At 47.3% G+C, this 17800-nt stretch overlaps 1 protein-coding gene across 4 annotated transcripts; it reads right to left on the reverse strand.

Moving 5' to 3' along the window:
- Positions 1-1817: 1817 nt before the first annotated feature.
- Positions 1818-15442, reverse strand: OCIAD2 (OCIA domain containing 2). 4 transcript variants are annotated; one of them, XM_068137665.1, is made up of 8 exons: positions 15334-15442; positions 13221-13364; positions 11569-11662; positions 10284-10337; positions 7650-7697; positions 6531-6636; positions 5866-5953; positions 1818-3582 (listed from the first exon to the last, which is right to left on the reverse strand). In XM_068137665.1, exons 2-7 carry the CDS (start codon positions 13287-13289, stop codon positions 5872-5874), a joined length of 453 nt encoding a protein of 150 aa, XP_067993766.1. In that variant the 5' UTR covers positions 13290-13364; positions 15334-15442; the 3' UTR covers positions 1818-3582; positions 5866-5871. The 4 variants fall into 4 exon arrangements, with proteins under 4 accessions (XP_067993766.1, XP_067993767.1, XP_067993768.1 ...); XM_068137666.1 differs by having other exon boundaries at positions 13221-13367; XM_068137667.1 differs by having other exon boundaries at positions 15267-15442.
- Positions 15443-17800: the final 2358 nt, after the last annotated feature.

Here is a 17800-nt window from a genome sequence, read left to right on the forward strand (position 1 = left end):
ACTTCTGCTTCAATTAACAGTGTGGACAGCAAAGGTCAGCACAGCTGAGCTCATTAAGTGGTGCATAATTACTACAAAGCAGCTGGACTAACCTGCAGCTCCCACAGAACTCTTTGTTAACCACAGAATAGCTTGGATTGGAAGGGACCTCCAAAGCTCATCCAGTCCAATCCCCCTGCAGTCAGCAGGGACATTCTCCACTAGATCATAGTATCATTCAGGGTTGGAAGGGACCACAAGGATCATCTAGTTCCAACCCCCCTGCCATAGGCAGGGACACCCCACACTAGATCAGGATGGCCAGAGCCTCATCCAGCCTGGATGAGGTTGCCCAGGGCCACATCAGGCCTCACTTTGAATATCTCCAGGGATGGGGCCACAACCACTTCCCTGGCAACCTGTTCCAGTGTTCCACCACCCTCAGGGTGCAGAACTTGTTCCTCACATCCCATCTGCATCTCCTCTCATTTCAAACCATTGCCCCTTGTCCTCTCACTGCAGGCCTTTATAAACAGTCCCTCTGCAGCCTCCTTGCAGGCCCCCTGCAGGTACTGGCAGGCTGCTATTACTCATCAGGAGCTTAACTTTCCAAGTAGAGGAATGCTGAGGGTCTGGCCATGAGAGCACATGAGGTTCTGCCCAGCTCTTCCTGCCTCCCTTTTGCATAAAGTAACATGCAAAACAGTCAGCATGCATTTCACTGCTCCCTTCTGCATCCTGCAGCACAGCTACTGACACCCCAAGCCCTGCTCTCTTACAGAGCTTCTCCTGTGACCTATGGGACACATTTTCCTATTTCTTTGTGAAATCTGAAGCAGCTTCAAAGCTTAACTAGGTCCTGTCAGCCATCCAACCCTAAAACCCAAAACTATCCATCATCTCTGATCCCACCCCTAGAACACACATCCAGCCACCTGGAACAGTCCAACACACCTCAAGCACACAGCTCCACTTTCACACTGTTTACACAGTTAATGATTCTTAGTTTAGAATCACAGAATGGTCTGGGTTGGAAGGGACCTCCAAAGCTCATCCAGTCCAACCTCCTCTGCACTCAGCAGGGACATCCTCAACTAGATCAGGTTGCCCAGAGCCCTGTCCAGCCTCACCTTGAATATCTCCAGGGATGAGGCCTCAACCACCTGCCTTGGACATTCTCTGAGGGTGACACATCTCTAAATGTTCCTAAGTTAGTATGGCAGCATAACAACCTTGCCAAAAGCTGCCACTTGGCATTCCTTAAATCAAGGAGTATTATGTGGAGCCTGACACCTGACAGGGCTAGAAAGTGAGCTGGCCATTCATCTTCTGAAGTACAGGAAATGCTTTTGAAGACCTTCTAAGCAGTTTGCTCATCAGCCATGCTCTTTGCCTTTGATATGCCCAAATGTAGTGTTAGTACAGCTTAGATTCACAGCCCTGTCCTCCTTTTTAGGGACTCTCTAGGGTGTCAGGTACTGATAGGACTGGGGGGAATGGAGCAAAACTAGAAATGGGGAGATTGAGATTGGATGTTAGGAGGAAATTCTTCCCCATGAAGGTGGTGAGAGCCTGGCACAGGTTGCCCAGGGAGGTGGTGGAAGCCTCATCCCTGGAGGTGTTTGCAGCCAGGCTGGATGTGGCTGTGTGCAACCTGCTGTAGTGTGAGGTGTCCCTGCCCATGGCAGGGGGGTTGGAACTGGCTGAGCCTTGAGGTCCCTTCCACCCTTGCCAATTCTGTGACTCTAACAGTATCACAGCAACTCATGAACTTAGATCCACACACAGAGCTACTCAGGGTGTCTCTCTGGGGAGGCACAGAAATACATCCACCAAAATGAAAATCTCTATAGCAGTGCATTTATTACAGCAAAGTAATAGGAAGTGTCAACAAAACCACATCTACAGTAGCTAAGCTGTGACCCCAGGAGGTTACACTGGCCCCAGGGATGACCTCTGAGAGTCTGACATCAAAGGGCCCCTGTCACATGCATCACATGGATAAAATGGCTCTCCTCAGACCACCCAGCCAGGACTCCCCTTGCTGCAGCCTGCTGCTGTTATCTTGGCTGCAGATGTCAGATGAGGGGAAGCAGCTAAGCCATGTCACCAGACAAGTTTTGCTGGCTATCACAGCACACCTGTGACAATGACATTATTCTCACAGAGGCAGGCTGACTTCTCTGTGGTTGTGTAACCCTCTCTCCCTACAGCCCTGGCTGAAGGCTCTTCAAAGCTTACCTGCCTGGACACCAAGCAGCAGCTCTGACACAGCACAACTCTGCAGCCTTGACTCAGCTTGCTGAGAAAGAGCTGTAGAAAAAGCCTGTAGAAAGGTAAGAAGTGCAAATTTGAAGCCCCTCTTGGGATAGGGGTTCCTAGTAACTCAGGAATTCAAACACCAATGTGGAAAATCTTAAAAGCAATAAACCAGAGGAAGGCCAGTGAGTCCAACCCCCCTCCTGTGTGGGGGCTGCATGGCTAGGAAGGACTCTCCAAGTGCCTTGTCAGGGTGCTGAGCATTCAGCCTAATGAGTTGTTAAATTCAGGCTGTCTTTTGTGCAATACTTACTTCACACTTTCGCACTCCTGCCTGCAGAACCTCTTTGTGTCCAGCTGAAGATGCCCAAAGCTGGTTGAAAAAGAGGTGTACCAACCACAGGCACAGTATAAAAGCAAACCCACAACCAGACCCACAGAAGAGAGGCTTCATCAGCAGTAGCTGTGCCTGTGATTTCCAGCATCACTGTGTTTCAGGGGGTGTCTGCTTTTGATTTCCTGAGGTACTTCATGGAAGCCTGCACATGATGCTGCTGTTTGCAGTGAGCAGGGGCCATTTAGTTTTTACCCAGCCCCTGCTAGCCTTGGATTGTGTGCAGACCCAGAAACTCTTGCAAACTTCCTGTTCATTCTGCTTTTCATATCCCTGCACAGTGGACCTCTGTGTAGAAACTTACGAGTTGGTTCAGCACAGCAACTGTAGGGTGTTGCCACACTGATGAACTTCCAGCTTTGTACTCCTAAACCACTCCAAAACCAAGGAATCAGCTCAGAGACTGAGTAGCTGCTTAGCTGTGCAAGACCATTTAAAGATTCTTGCACTCTTCTGACACAGAAGGCAAACATTCTCCCAAACAATCTGAAGAGGAGCAGTGGAATCCCCCTACAATGGCTAGTTTTAAAACGCAGGGTGCTGAGCCATCTCCCACAATCTACACCATCACCTAGAAAGGGTGGATCAGATGATCCTTGGGGTCCCTGCCAGCCTGGCATTCTGAGTTTATGAACATTCCAGAATAAGACATTTTTGTTGCTCCATGAGGTACTGCCAGCATTTAATTACAACAGACAAATCCCATCCTTCTGCACTAAGAGCCAAATTGCAGTGAAGGGCAGGAAACAACCCAAAAAGTGCATTACAAGGAATTGGTATTTACTGTGAGCAGAACTATGAACCCTTATGCAACTACTTCAAAGAAGCTGATTTACACCAAACTGAAGTTATTATTTCTTCCCAGCAGAATCAAGCCTTGAAAGAAGCTGATCCAGAAGCATTTTGAAGGAAGAAGCTGGCCCATAAGCTTTCTATCATCTTCTGCATATCTGTAAATAGAAAGGACGGACTTGTTACTTGGGCTGAGAGGCACCCTGCTTGCCCTGGGAAATGTACAGACTCTTGGTGATTGCAAGAGGGAACAGGCTCCACAGCAGAAATTCCAGGAGGAAAACAGAGGGGCCTGTGGCATCCTTCCCTTCATACAGCTACAAGAATCCTTCCTTTGGAGACAGCTTGGGATTTATTTAAAAACCAATTGGTACTTAAACCCCAGAAACAAAGAAATATTGTGAGCTCACAGAGGAAGGCTGAAAAAAACCACACATTGGGAATTAAGGTTCAGCAAGCTCCAGCTCTGACAAACAGTGGAGGCAAATCCCACCAGCAACCTCTGACTGCACTGGCACAGGCAATTGTTGGCAAGTATCATAGTATCAGTCAGGGTTGGAAGGGACCACAAGGATCAGCTAGTTCCAACCCCCCTGCCATGGGCAGGGACACCCCACACTAGATCAGCCTGGCCACAGCCTCATCCAGCCTGGCCTTAAACACCTCCAGGGATGGGGGCTCAACCACCTCCCTGGACAACCCATTCCAGGGCTTCACCACTCTCATGGGGAAGAACTTCCTCCTCACCTCCAGCCTCAATCTCCCCACCTCCAGCTTCATTCCATTCCCCCTAGTCCTATCAGTACCTGAGATCCTGAGCAGTCCCTCCCCAGCCTTCCTGTAGGCCCCCTTCAGATACTGGAAGGCCACAACTAGGTCACCTCAGAGCCTTCTCTTCTCCAGACTGAACAGCCCCAACTCCTTCAGTCTGTCCTCACAGCAGAGCAGCTCCAGCTCTGCTCATCCTCGTGGCCCTTCTCTGTGATCCTCTTCAATGTGCTTTGGGGTCTTTATTTGAAACAGGTGAGGACAGTGCCCTACATAAGCAAACATTTATTTAAGAGGAAACCTTCAAAAGCACTTCTCAGCACATCAAGCTTCATTAAGCTCACAACTGCTAACAGGTTTAGGGTGTCATACTTGCCCCATTATCTAAGTCTGGCCTGCTCCCTCCTTCATTCACAGCTCAGGAAGGTCTGATTTCTTTCTTTCCCCTCCCCTCTCCTTACTGATCTGGTACCCAGATAGAGCAGGCAGCTGATCTGGTGAGCCACAGTGCTTCCTGACCTCTACAGCTGATTCCAGAGAAGCACTGCCTCTTTGGACAGTAACTCTATAAAGTGGAGCTAAGCCCAAGTGCATTTCCTGCTAGTGGTTGAGCACTTGCAGCTTCTGATGCAAAATTCTTCAGCAGTGGTAAAATTGCTTAAACCCAGGCATTTATTCTAATGGCTTCTTTCAGGACAACTTTTACTGCCCCAACAGATTGTTGCATAGCAAAAGTCCATGGAAATCTCTCTCCTGGTAAGGAAACAAGTTCTGTTAGGATACTCCTCCTTACAGGCTGCAGTTGTGCACCTCAGAGCAAGAAAGGGACCATTAATGATACCCTTGTCTAAATTATTACACAATACAAGCCAAAGAGACTCAATCCAACAGTTTCTGCATCAGATCTCTGTTCAGAGCTCCAGTTAGAGCCACAACAAACTCCCAGGGCAGCATTTCAAGCAGGCCCTCTGCTCTCCTCCTCTGCAGGCAGCCAAGCTATTTGCAAACTCTTTCACACATTCTCCTGCCTGGGAGAAATGTAGGCCAGCTTACCACAACGTGTGAAAAGGCTTTTTAAAAGCCCAGCTGCTGGCCTGTTTTCCATACAGAGAGTGAAAGTGCTTTTAAACACTTCTCCTGACTTCCACCCTGTCAATCCTCCTTTGTTTTTTTGCAAAGGGAAATTTCCCCTCTCTGTGGTGAAAACATCACACAGGCCCTCTTCCCTGCCCTACCATGGAGCTGCTCTAGCCCCACTCTTACACTACTCTAAGGCCCTGTGCCTGCTTTTAGGTTCTCAGTATTCCAGTGATATTTTTAAATGTCATTATCTGTAATTATTTTGTTCTTAGCTAAAAGAGATGGAAAGGAGTTATATTTGCTTTCACAAGTTGCAATCCAAATTAATTGCAGTTAGGTGAATAAGCAACACTCTGCTACAGCTAGAGCAGCAATTCCTCAGCAATGGAGGACTTGAAATTAGCACAAAAGATAAGCAAGGTAAAAATGAAGGAAAGAATAACTAGAAAGCACAGATTAAGACTATTTCCTTGAATAGTGCTTGGATTTGAACCCATTACTAACATCCACAAAGTTCACAGGTTTCAAATAAGAGTACCACACATCACAGAACACAACATGAGGATTGCTTTTTCAAGTTCAGGGTTGCCTACCTGTGTCTAAGATGCTGAAGGAATTGAACCTTCTTTTGCAGCTGATCCCACTTTTGCTTCACACTCTTTGCAAGCATGATTGCAGTGCCTGCAACATGGAAAGCAAAACATTCCATTTCTAATGCTTCCTGAGATCCACTCTAACCCTGCTCCACCTCAGCTTCAAACCATTCCCCCTTCTCCTGTCTCCAGACACCCTGATGAAAAGTCCCTCTGCAGCCTTCCTGTAGGATCCCTTCAAGTATTGGGAGGCAGCTCTGAGGTCCCCCTGGAGTCTTCTCTAGGCTGAACACCCCCAGCTCCCTCAGGCTGTCCTCACAGCAGAGGTGTTGCAGCCCTCGGATCATCCTTGTGGCTCTCCTCTGGACTCACTCCAACAGCTCTGTTGATGGTCTCACTTAAAGGCACAATAGTGGATGGCACTGCTGTCCCATCACAGAACCATCTTCTTTAAAGCATGGATTTCCTAACAACAAGCATTACAGCGAGTTTAATCTGCACTTTCTGAAGGGCATTTAGCAGTTTATAATGCCCTCATCTATAACCAAAGAATGGAAGTAGTGCTTCATGATAACACCATTGACATTCCCAGTTTTGGAGCATGTCATTTCCTCTTGGCTTTAGGCCATTTAGACCTAGGATTCATAGTTTAAATAAGCACAAACCTGTGTCTTGGTGGACCCCATGGCACAATACCAATTTTCTCAAACTTCTTTTGGCATTCTCCAAAGTATGACATCTTCCCAATGGCATAGCCTAAGACACCAGCAACTATAAAGGCAGATAACAAAACACTGCTGAGACAAGAGCTTAAATCAAGGCTCTGCAACTGGCTCCATTTTAATCACAGGACCAAACTGGCTCCATTTTAATCACAGGACCAAAGTGCTGTGTCTTGTCAAAACGTGGTACAAACACATGAAGGTACACACAGGGAGGTCCTCCATAACTGCTGAAAGCCAGCTACCTTTCATGAGACACAGCCAGTGGTCCAAAGCAATGCCTACAGGAAGAGGCTATTCAGCTGCAGCTGGAATGATAAGATTTCAGATTTAGATGAACAGGTTACAGAGAGAGCCCACAATGAAGCTAATTCAATGTCAGCACTGGTGTCTCTTGGCCTTGTATGCACACCAAGGCCTATTTCTAATGATCAGAACTTCAACACTCTCTCCACTGGGCTGCTAGGAAGCTAGAACATCATCCTGCCATGCTATCCCACTGGGGCAGAATAAAAACTCTACCTCAACACCTTCCATTTTCTGTTAAACTTCTGCTGAGGAGGGAACCAACTTAATTGCTTGCCATTTAAGAGCCCCCTCACTGTGCTGTACAGTTTATGTGGGTTTATTTGTCTCCTTTATCAATTCATGGTCAGGAATTAGAAGGTTAAGCTGAATCAAATGACCATATGAAAAGGAACACACTGTTCTATATATTACACCATGACGAGCCCTTGAGACCATGAGCTCTGTGATCTGTTAAGCATGGCTGATCAATAAGGCTGACTGTATTTAGAAAGCAAAGCTGATATTGGGAGTTTTTACCAATTTGACAGGCTAGATTAAGTGAACTTAAGCTGCTTCTGAAAATGCTTACATCAAAAGAACCTTGTTTGTTTTAAAAGACAGCAGGAATGTGATCTCCTGAAGTGCTGTGGTGGCATCTCATAAACTCCAAAAAGAAAAGGAAGAATTTGAAATGAAATTCAGAGAGGTCCAGCTGAAGTCTCTGCACTGCCTGTAAACAAACAATTTTTCCTCTCAGAATTGGGTGGAACTTACCTGCCATCTTTGGAAATGCACCAAATCTTGGGTTTGCTGAGAAAACACCTACAACAAAATAAACCAGAGAGTTTATTCTCTTGAGGAACTCAGCAGCACTCCAACCTAAGACAGTATTTTAGAATAAACCAAACCAGGTTGGAAGAGACCTTCAAGATCATCATGTCCAACCCATCAACCAATCCAACCCACCTAAACAACTAACCCATGGCACCAAGCAGCCCATCAAGTCTCCTCCTGAACACCTCCAATGACGGCGACTCCACCACCTCCTTGGGCAGCCCATTCCAATGGGCAATCCTTCAAGCTTTTGCATTTCTGAGGACAAAGACTGTGCAAAAACCTTGAAAGTCCACTCAGATTTAGGAACATGGGGGCACTTTCCACTCCACTAGTTCTTAGTGCATCTGTTTTGGGGCACTCCTAGAGTCAGAGGAAGAAATCTGGACTTTGCAAGGTTCAGCTCAAGATGGAAGCAGCATGACTGCCACTGGCGACACCTGCAGCAGATGGTGGCTCATGTTTCAGCAGAAACCAGCTCTGCAAATGTAATAAGCCACCTGAAACCTCTTACTCATGCTCTTTGTGCTGTGAGAAGCACGCCTAAACTATTCTTCAGTAGTTTTCTGTTTTGGCAGGGGGGTTGGACTCAATCTCTTGAGGTCCCTTCCAACCACTGATGTACTGTGATACTGTGACTACTGATTAAATGAGTGTTAAACTGTACCACTGGTATCCAGGAGAGGAGAGATCATACATTTTGGGCTTTAAGAGGAGAATGCAGAGTGCTGAACATGAAAACCAAAATACTGTCTTTAGTTTCCCCACCAAAATCCACCTTCCCCCAGTTAACACCAATGGATGAAACCAGTATGCCTCTGAGAGGCATGTGCCCAGCAGAAGAGCCATGCTGTGAAGGAGGGCTGCACACAGCAAGATTACCATGGCACAGAGAAAAGAAGTGAACATTGGTTGCACTGCTACATGCATTCAGCAGAAGCTCAGTAGCTCCAGCTTCTTCTGGAGCCAGTGTACTGTTTGCAGGCATTGGGGGGGTGTTTAGACAGAGGAGCATTCAGTCCACGCTGTGCAAGGGCCTCTGCCCACTGGCATCTATGCAATTTCAAATGGAGTCTCTCAGGGGAGGCAGGAACAAAATAGTTGTTTGTTGCTAAACAGCCTCCCCCACAGTTGTTGACACACAGTAATGATTATTTAATTGGGCATTTGTTATTTCACAGCTGATCAGAAATATCTGAGCACAATGGAGAGAAACTGAGAGGAGTAGCCGGTGCCAGAGGCTGGCATGTTTGCTGCTGAGGCACTCCCACTGCCTCTCCTGTCACTGCTCACCCCCTCCAAGTGTGTAATCCTTTGCCTTCCCTCACTGGCTCTCTTGCTCCTTCCCTCCCTGTCTGTCTACAAACTCATAGGTCAAGGATGTACCAGGGAACCTCCATCAGCTTTTAGGGCTTCCACTCTGATCTTCCTGGTAATCTTAGCAAAAACCACAATCAAATTAATACAAATAGAGTGCTAAGAAGGAAACATGGCAAGAGCAGCTGGAACAAAACAAGAGGCTTGCAAGCACACACTGAGAAAATGCTGAGTCATTTCCATCTCCTCCACTGGCTGTCTCCCACCACCCATCTCTTACAGTCTCTGGATTCTTTTCTGCTTCAGACCCTGAGATTTTTTTCTTCTTCTACCTGCCCTTGCTGTAGCCAGCTGCAGGCTGAAGAGCTGTCTTATTTGCTCCTGTGGGATGCACCCATCTTAGCAGTCCTCAGAGTAGATGCTCTTTGCTCTTTACCCAAAATGCTAACCTCAACCTTACCCAGCGGGGAACCTCAAGGTGCAAGGCATAGAAAGAGATTCATCCACCACAGAAACAGAACACAAGTCTCTTTTGTGTTAGCCTGCAGATTGCAAGCCATCTCTACAAAGCAGCTCTCTGCCTCCTCACTCTGGCAGAATTCCTTGTCCCCCTGCACCAAAGCTGCATTCATATTGCTGTGTGGTCACTCTATAAACACTGCCAGCATTTTTCAGATGTCCCCAATTCTGATGGCCCTCCTCAGATTGTACCATGCTCTGCCCTACAAGCAGCCCCAGTGAAGAGTCTACTCAAATACATGTGACCATGGTGACAGAACCCAGCCACCAGTCTTCATATTGGGGAATTCTCTTTCTCAGTTCAAGTTCTTTCAGCAGAGTGGCTGTGGCAATGCATACATAATGATCATTGTAACAACAATGCTGTTGGGTGAGAGGAATATTGATGTTGACAACCAGCAGACTTTAGGGCAACTTGCACTTCAGTAGTAATTCCAGATCTCAACTTCATAAATTTAGCACCATCATGTATTTTGAGGGGCAGTAGGTGCAAGCTGAAGCATAGAAGGTTCCATGCAAACACAGGGAAAAACTTTTTCACTCTGAGGGTGACAGATCCCTGGAACAGGCTGCCCAGAGAGGTTGTGGAGTCTCCTTCTCTAGAGACATTCAAAATCCACCTGGATGAGTTCCTGTGTGACCTACTCCAGGTAATCCTGCCCTGGCAGAGGGGTTGGACTTGATGATCTCTTGAGGTCGCTTCCAGCCCCTAACATTCTGTGATTGGTTTGTATTTACCTTTTGAGACCAGCCCCTGGGTGACAAGCATGCTCCCAAGAGACAAAGGAAGAGCTGTAAAAATAAAAAGGAGGAGAGCACCTGGTATCAGCCAAAATTTGTTATCTATTATTTAAATACATTATTCTTTAATACATGAAATGTTTTCTGTGTTTCTAACGTTAAACCCATTGTTCATCTTCCAAACATTAACTCTGTGTAGTGTTTTTATCACCTATGACATCTGCTCAGTCAGGCAGATTTAACCCTAACTCTTCAAAGCAAGGCTGTGCTCACACAGCATGGTGCAGCTAATGCATGCTATGCTATAGATATTTACTAAACAAGAGCTTGTACAACCTGAGTATCTCCCCTCAGTGCTGCAACACTGGGAATGCCAGCAGCTCTGCTTAAATGGTGTTCAACCTTCTCTCTCCAGAAAGTGTGTCATTTAGAAACAAACTGACAGGGTGCATGTAAGAGACACTAAAACAATGAGTAACTGATCTTTTGGATGTCCTAACACCTAAAGAATTCACAAACCCAGGACACAATGCCTGCCTTTCATTCAAAGGCAAAAATATGGAATGAAGTAAACATTCCCAAGGTTGTTTTAATAATGGACTTCAAGAACAGAACCAACTCTATGATTGTTAGACTTCACATTAAACAACAACTCCCTATGAGGAGAGGCTGAGAGCCCTGGGGCTGTTTAGTCTGGAGAAGAGAAGACTGAGAGGGGATTTAATAACTGTTTATAAATATCTGAAGGCTGGGTGTCAGGAGGGAGGGGACAGGCTCTGCTCAGTCGCACCCTGGGATAGGACAGGGGGTAATGGATACAAACACAGGAGGATCCACCTCAACATGAGGAGGAACTTCTCCCCTGTGAGGGTCACAGAGCATTGGAACAGGCTGCCCAGAGAGGTTGTGGAGTCTCCTTCTCTGGAGACTTTGAAGACCCATTTGGATGTGTTCCTGTGTGACCTGTGCTGGATTCTATGGTCCTGCTCTGGCAGGGGGATTGGACTTAATGATGCTCAGAGTTCCCTTCCAACCCCTAACATCCTGTGAACCCGTGAAGTAAACTCCAACACCTTTGCCTACAATGATGATGCAAATAGTCCCATTAACTCTATAACGACACAGTGCTCAGCTTAAAATAAGGTGACAGCGTTAGCCCACAGTAACATTCCAACAAACCACAATGGATTACAATGAAGACCATGGCATTTTGCAGCCTGTTTTGCTTGAGTGCATCCAGAAGTCGTGTTCAGTGTGGCAAGGACAAGTTTGGATCGCTCACCTCTGTACCAGAAACTTTCACTTCTGCATTCTTCACGGATCTTTGCAATTTCCCCACTGTTCTGGATGTGGGATTTGGGACAGTAGAACATTGGCTGGAAAGGATACACCAGGGTTAGCTGCTTGAATTTAATCTCACAGGAAGAAAAGAATAAATCAATTGGGAAGATGGAATTCTTTAAAACAAGAATCAGTAAAACACAAGACTCTGGCAGAGGACAGAGACAGGGCAGCTGACCCCGACTGGCTGCTCCATACCATAGGGCTTCATGCTCAGCAATAGAAGCTGGCAGAAAGCAGGAGTCGTCATTAATGTAATGGAAATGTTAAACATTTTTTTCTGTACAAAACACAACATCTACCAACCTGCTTACTCTTGAAAGCAAAAGCAGACTTCATGGAAGAAGCAGTGCCTTGGGAAAAAGAGCACATTAGCCTATTGCAGAACTCTACCTCATTTCATGCCAGACTGAGCCATGGTTTTGTAACCAAGTGCATCTACTGGCCACAGCCACACATTTCACATTTTAGCTAATTAACCTCTCAGTCCTCCTTCAAGCACTGCTCCACCACAATAAATGGTGGTGCTGCTAGGGTAAAGAGTAGAGAATTGACTTCAGAGAATCACTCCAAAGGGGTTTCACAGCAAGGTCACCACAAACAGGACAGAATTCAAACAGGCAGAGTGAAAGATAAGGAAATGAGTGTCAGAGCCCTAAGTGCACCAACATGCTTTGCAACTTTCCTACTTCCATACACACCCTGATAGAGGTTTAGCTGCTTGGGCTCAAAGTCAGCTCTAACACGGTACAGTTGTGTAACATGGAAGTAAATTGCCAAGAAAGTCCATCTGAGACAAAGACAAAGAAGCTTTGCCCAAGGCCTCTGCCTCTCAGCTCAGGAGCTGTGTTTAAGCTCAGGCCCTTGCCTTAACTGCATAGTAGGATGCCTGTACCTGGCCTTTTACCATGAGATTCCCTCCTTTGCCTTGCTAACTTGACCTCCTACCTTACCAGCTGGCTCACCCTGCTTAATGCCACTGGAGATGCTCCTGCTCCCTGAAGGACTGCCTTGCTGTCACTCCCGCCTCCCAGGTCACCTTTCCTTGCAGAACAACCACCTTTTGCTGCTTCCTGGCAGCGACTGGCTAGCAACAAGGTCCTGCCACACATAAATTCCATCTGGTTAATTACATGCCTCTAGCAGATGGTAAAATATGAACCCCTGTGGGCTGGTGATTTCTCCAGCACAGAAGAATGCTCAGCTGCCATACAGCTGGAAGACAGCTTCTTCTGCAGTACTCTTCTCTTCTGAAGGGCTTGATGGGGACACAACAGCTTGATGGGGACAGGTTATACTGGACTAGTACTCAAGACACTTGTAACTAGTTTAACTAGCATAGCATAAATCAGAGCCCACTATCTTATAAGCTCCTAGTCCTCTGAGTATAGTGAATACCACAACATCCTTTCTTCATTTATAAGCTTAAGCTATCAGACTTCTGGTTTTCTCTTCAGTCAGAGTGACCAATGCAAAACCCCAGTTATTCACTGGCAATAGCATCAAAATTAAAAACAAACCAACCAACCCCAAAACATCACCCCCCCCCACCCCCCCCCCCCCCAAAACCAACCAACAAACAAGCCAACTTACCCATCCAGGCCATCTAGCTTGCTTTGGTGGAGATGCCTGAGCTTCCTGTGGGATGGTTTCAGAAGCCATTGTGGCTTTTCTTGTATTCTGCCTCTGATCTCGGGACACCAGAAACGTGTATGGTTTATGCTAGGCTGTGACTTTCTGCTAGGTACAAAGGTAAAAAGCCAAAGTATCAAAATGATACTGTGTATGCAGTGTTGACCTAGAAACAGTAATCACCGTGTTGAAAGGAGCGCATTCTTTACAGCTGCCAGCTGATTATGTTCAGCTCCAGCACAATGTAGCACTGCTCAGCAATACAGAGCTGTGGGCAGCCCAGTTCAAACAGGAAGGGTGGCGAGTGCAGCTACATGTTGGATCATGACCTAGCATGGCACTCCTCATCACAAAGAAAGGAGAACAAGCATGAACAAATAATCCCTCATTTTTATGGCATTTCATGTCAAAGATTTATTTGAGGGCTCTCCAGAATCACTGTACTACTTATCCTCACTGCCATGAGCTGAAGTTTTCATTCCACAGGACATAAGCCTATCACAAACCACATCTGTGCTTCCAACAAACACAACCCAGTTACATACTTAAAAACAAGACAAAACACAAACCCTACAATAACAAACCCCCTGAGTCAAAACCTATTTAGAACAAATAGGTTCTAAAGAGCTTTGCAATTGCTGTCTTCTTCCATGCCTGAGAATTGTACTGCTAGGGAAAAGCAAGTAGGAATCTTTCTTATATAGAGACTAATTCAAGTCTAAACTGTATTTTTTTTGCTGCATGGTCTGGTACTTTATTTATCAACATATAGGACAGCTTCTGAGAATGGTGGCACTGAATGACTGTGAAGGACTGAGCTACACATGAAATGTGTGACAATTTAATAGCCTGAACAGGTTTTGGCCTTCATAATATTACTGCACAGACCACATCCTGCACTTATTTTGGGGGCAGCTCCACAGCTACAGCTACCTTCACACAGACTGGATAGTCAAACAGCAATGCTTTTTCATGTAAGCAAACAGAAGCAACACAACCTCCTCTCCCCATTGTAAGAATCACAGAGTCACCAAGGTTAGAAGAGAAGCATTGCATTCACACCAAACTCCACTTTATTCTCAGCTGCTCTCAAAAACGACAGTGATTACTGAGTCTCTGGTAAAAATTAACTTTGGAAGTCCAAAGGATATTGGGAGTGCCAACTAGTCCTCACTTGTCTGCCTCACCCTGGTGAACAGCAATTCAATTTTTCATCAAACTCACAGGATCACAGAATTGTCAGGGCTGGAAGGGACCTCAAGGCTCAGCCAGTTCCAACCCCCCTGCCATGGGCAGGGACACCTCACACTACAGCAGGCTGCCCAGAGCCACATCCAGCCTGGCTGCAAACACCTCCAGGGATGAGGCTTCCACCACCTCCCTGGGCAACCTGTGCCAGGCTCTCACCACTCTCATGGGAAAGAATTTCTTCCTAACATCTAATCTAAATCTCCCCTCCTCTAGTTTGGATCCATTCCCTTTAGTTCACTACCTGACACCCTAAAAAGTGCCTCCTCAGCTTTCCTCTAGCCCCCTTCAGATACTGGAAGGCCACAAGGTCTCCTTGGAGCCTTCTCTCCAAACTGAACATCCCCAACTCTCTCAGCCTGTCCTCGTCGGAGAGGAGCTCCAAAAGGACATAGAAGTTAAGAAGAACGCATAAAACTTGAAAGAGGTTTACGTCAATCGAAGGCACAAAATGTTCTTATTGTTGGCTTTCGTAGAAGGGAAGAGGGGTTGCAATCAGGCCCTGGGCAGATGTCTGCTCCAGCCGACAGCAGCGCAGCGCAGCGCAGCGCAGTCCCGGCCGCCCCCGTGCCGGCGCCCGGGCTCTGGGCGATGGTCTTTGGGGCAGAGGGCGAGGAGATTGCCCTTACGAACCGCCACCTGCCCGTTGGCCGGGACCGGCCGCCGAAAGCCACGCCAGCCCCGGCCTTCCTCCCGCCGTGACGCCGCGGAAATCCGGCCCCGCGGAGCTCGGCCCCTCGGGGACGGGAAGGAACGGACCCGCGCTCACGGGGGCTGCGGCGCTGAAGATAGCTGGCGACCGACCGACTCCCTGGGCAGCGCTCACCTCACACCGGACCAGCGGAGGAAGGGGAAGAGGACGGCCCGGGACGGCACCGCCCGGCCCTGCCTATCCGCGGCGCGCCCGCACCGCACCGCCCAGCCCCGGAAGCCCGTGAGGAGCGGGACCCGGCTGCGCAGCTGCTATGGTCAGGAGGGCATCGGCTCTGCCGCACGTCCGGCTCTGCCTGCGGCCGCCGAGCCTCCGCTCGGCTGCTCTGGGCTCTACCGCCATCTCCTGGCCGTCGGCGGCAAGAACAGACGCGGAGCAGCCAGCCCGCGGCCCAGCGGAGCCCCGCGCATCTCGCCCGCCCCGCCTGAGGCCGGGAGCTCTAGGGCAGGTTGCTGAGGGACCCCGGACATTCACGGTCTCGTCCAGGTCTCCTCATCCCCTGGTTTCTCGGTCCTAACCATATCTGTGACCGAATTAGCAGTTCAAGCTTCCTCATGAGCTGCTCCCAGAGAAGAGCAGGGGGGACACTGCTAAGATTCCTTCTCAGTATTCCTATTTCCCTAAAGAACTTTAAAAACAATCCTGCAAGGAAATATTATCCTGACATCTCAGCTGGGGGAAGGGTTGTTCCTCTAAGAATACTGGAAAAAAAAATATTCCACTTTCTTTGGAAGGAGAAATACAATGTCCTTCACTAACAATAATCATTCTGAAACTAAGCTTGCAAAGCTGAGTTTTATTTTGCATTTTACCTTTAATAAAAGCTGGTTGGGTTTATGTTTTCTTGACAGTGAGACATAATAGTTTTTAGTAGAGTATCCTCTTTCACAGATACTGGCTATGTGCTCTTCTGGAAAATACCACACATGAGATGGAGCAGGTCCAGAGCAGGGCCACAAAAATGATCAAGGGGTTGGAGCACCTCGGCTACGAGGACAGGCTGAGGGAGCTGGGGGTGTTCAGCCTGGAGAAGACACTGGGAGGACCTTATAGTAGCCTTCCAGTACCTGAAGAGGGCTACAAGAAGAATGGAGAGGGCTGTTTACAAAAGCCTTCAGTGATAGGACAAGGGACAATGGCTTCAAACTGGAGAAGAGCAGATTTAGATTGGATGTTAGGAACAGGTTCTTCACTACAGGGATAGTGGAACACTGGAACAGGTTACCCAGGGAGGTGGTTGGGGCCCCTTCCCTAGAGATATTCAAGGTGAAGCTTGAAAGGGCTCTGGGCAGCCTGATCTAGTTGAGAATGTCCCTGCTGACTGCAGGGGGGCTTGGACTGGCTGACCTTCAGAGGTCCCTTGCAACCCAGACCATTCTGTGTTTCTATGAAAATCCCCCCCTAATAATCAGTATTTTTTCTAGCTAGTTCTGCTTAAACTGCCCTAAAATGAAAGAGCACTGGAATGACCATTTCCTCATGGGGCATATGCGTGCCCAGGGTTGCTTCTACTCTTGCACCTTCCTGTGCAAAAGTGCCTATTAAAAATCAGGTTAGACTTCTTTTTAACGTGAAAGGTAAAGCTGGTTATCGCAGCTGAGTGTGTTCTCAAACACTCTTTGATTTTAAGATTTACCTCCAGGGCGATAAAAGCCGAGAGAGTGATAGACAAAACCAATAAATGTTACTGCTTCAAAAGAGAGGCTCCCAGAACAAAGCCAACCTCACACAGAATTACACTGTAGCCGTTCTTGTGCTAATGGGAGTAGGAGTTAAGGGTGAATGAAAAGACATCAAGAGTCACAGCAGGAAACAGTCAACATACTTCTGAGTAAAACATTAAACTGCCCTCACTCCCAACAAGAAATTCTGTGACAGTTTTCTACGTCCTGGGTGATTTTTGGATACACTAATCTCTGTTTTACACTTGGTCTGGCCTATCTTTAAGTAGAAATGAAGGACTGACAATTATCAGATGTTCAAGCTTTAAGATTTACACTTCTCAGTGTGAAGAAGGCTGCAAAAAGATCACAGAGTTTTCTCTTCTCTTGGGCTGCACAGCTCTATGTGTAATTTCTTTCCTCCAGTAAAGACCTGAAAGCACTAGTTGATTTCAACAGGGTGACTGTGGAATCACAGAATGGTTTGGGTTGGAAGGGTCCTCCAAAGGTCATCCATTCCAACCCCCTCTGCAGTAAGCAAGGACATGGTCTGTTAGATCAGGATGCCCAGAGCCCTGTCAAGCCTCACTTTGAGTATCTGTAGGGATGGGTCCCCAAACACCTCCCTGGGCAACCTGTTCCTGTGTTCCACTACCCTCATGGTGAAGAACTTGTTCCTAAGATCCAATCTAAAGCTGCTCTTGTCTAGTTTGAAGCCATTGCCCCTCATCCTGTCACTGCAGGATTTTGTAAGTAGTCTCTCTCAATCCTTCTTGTAGCCCATTTCAGGCACTTGAAGGTCACTATTAGGTCTCCCTGGAGCCTTCTCTTCTCCAGGTTGAACACTCCCAGCTCCCTCAGCCTTTCCTCATAGCAGAGGTGCTCCAACTCCCTGATCAATTTTGTGATAGGTGCTTAGA

The sequence above is a fragment of the Melanerpes formicivorus genome, unplaced genomic scaffold (assembly GCF_026170545.1).
Source record: "Melanerpes formicivorus ecotype bairdi unplaced genomic scaffold, bMelFor1.0.p_v2 SCAF_4, whole genome shotgun sequence".
Classification (NCBI taxonomy): Eukaryota; Metazoa; Chordata; class Aves; order Piciformes; family Picidae; genus Melanerpes; species Melanerpes formicivorus.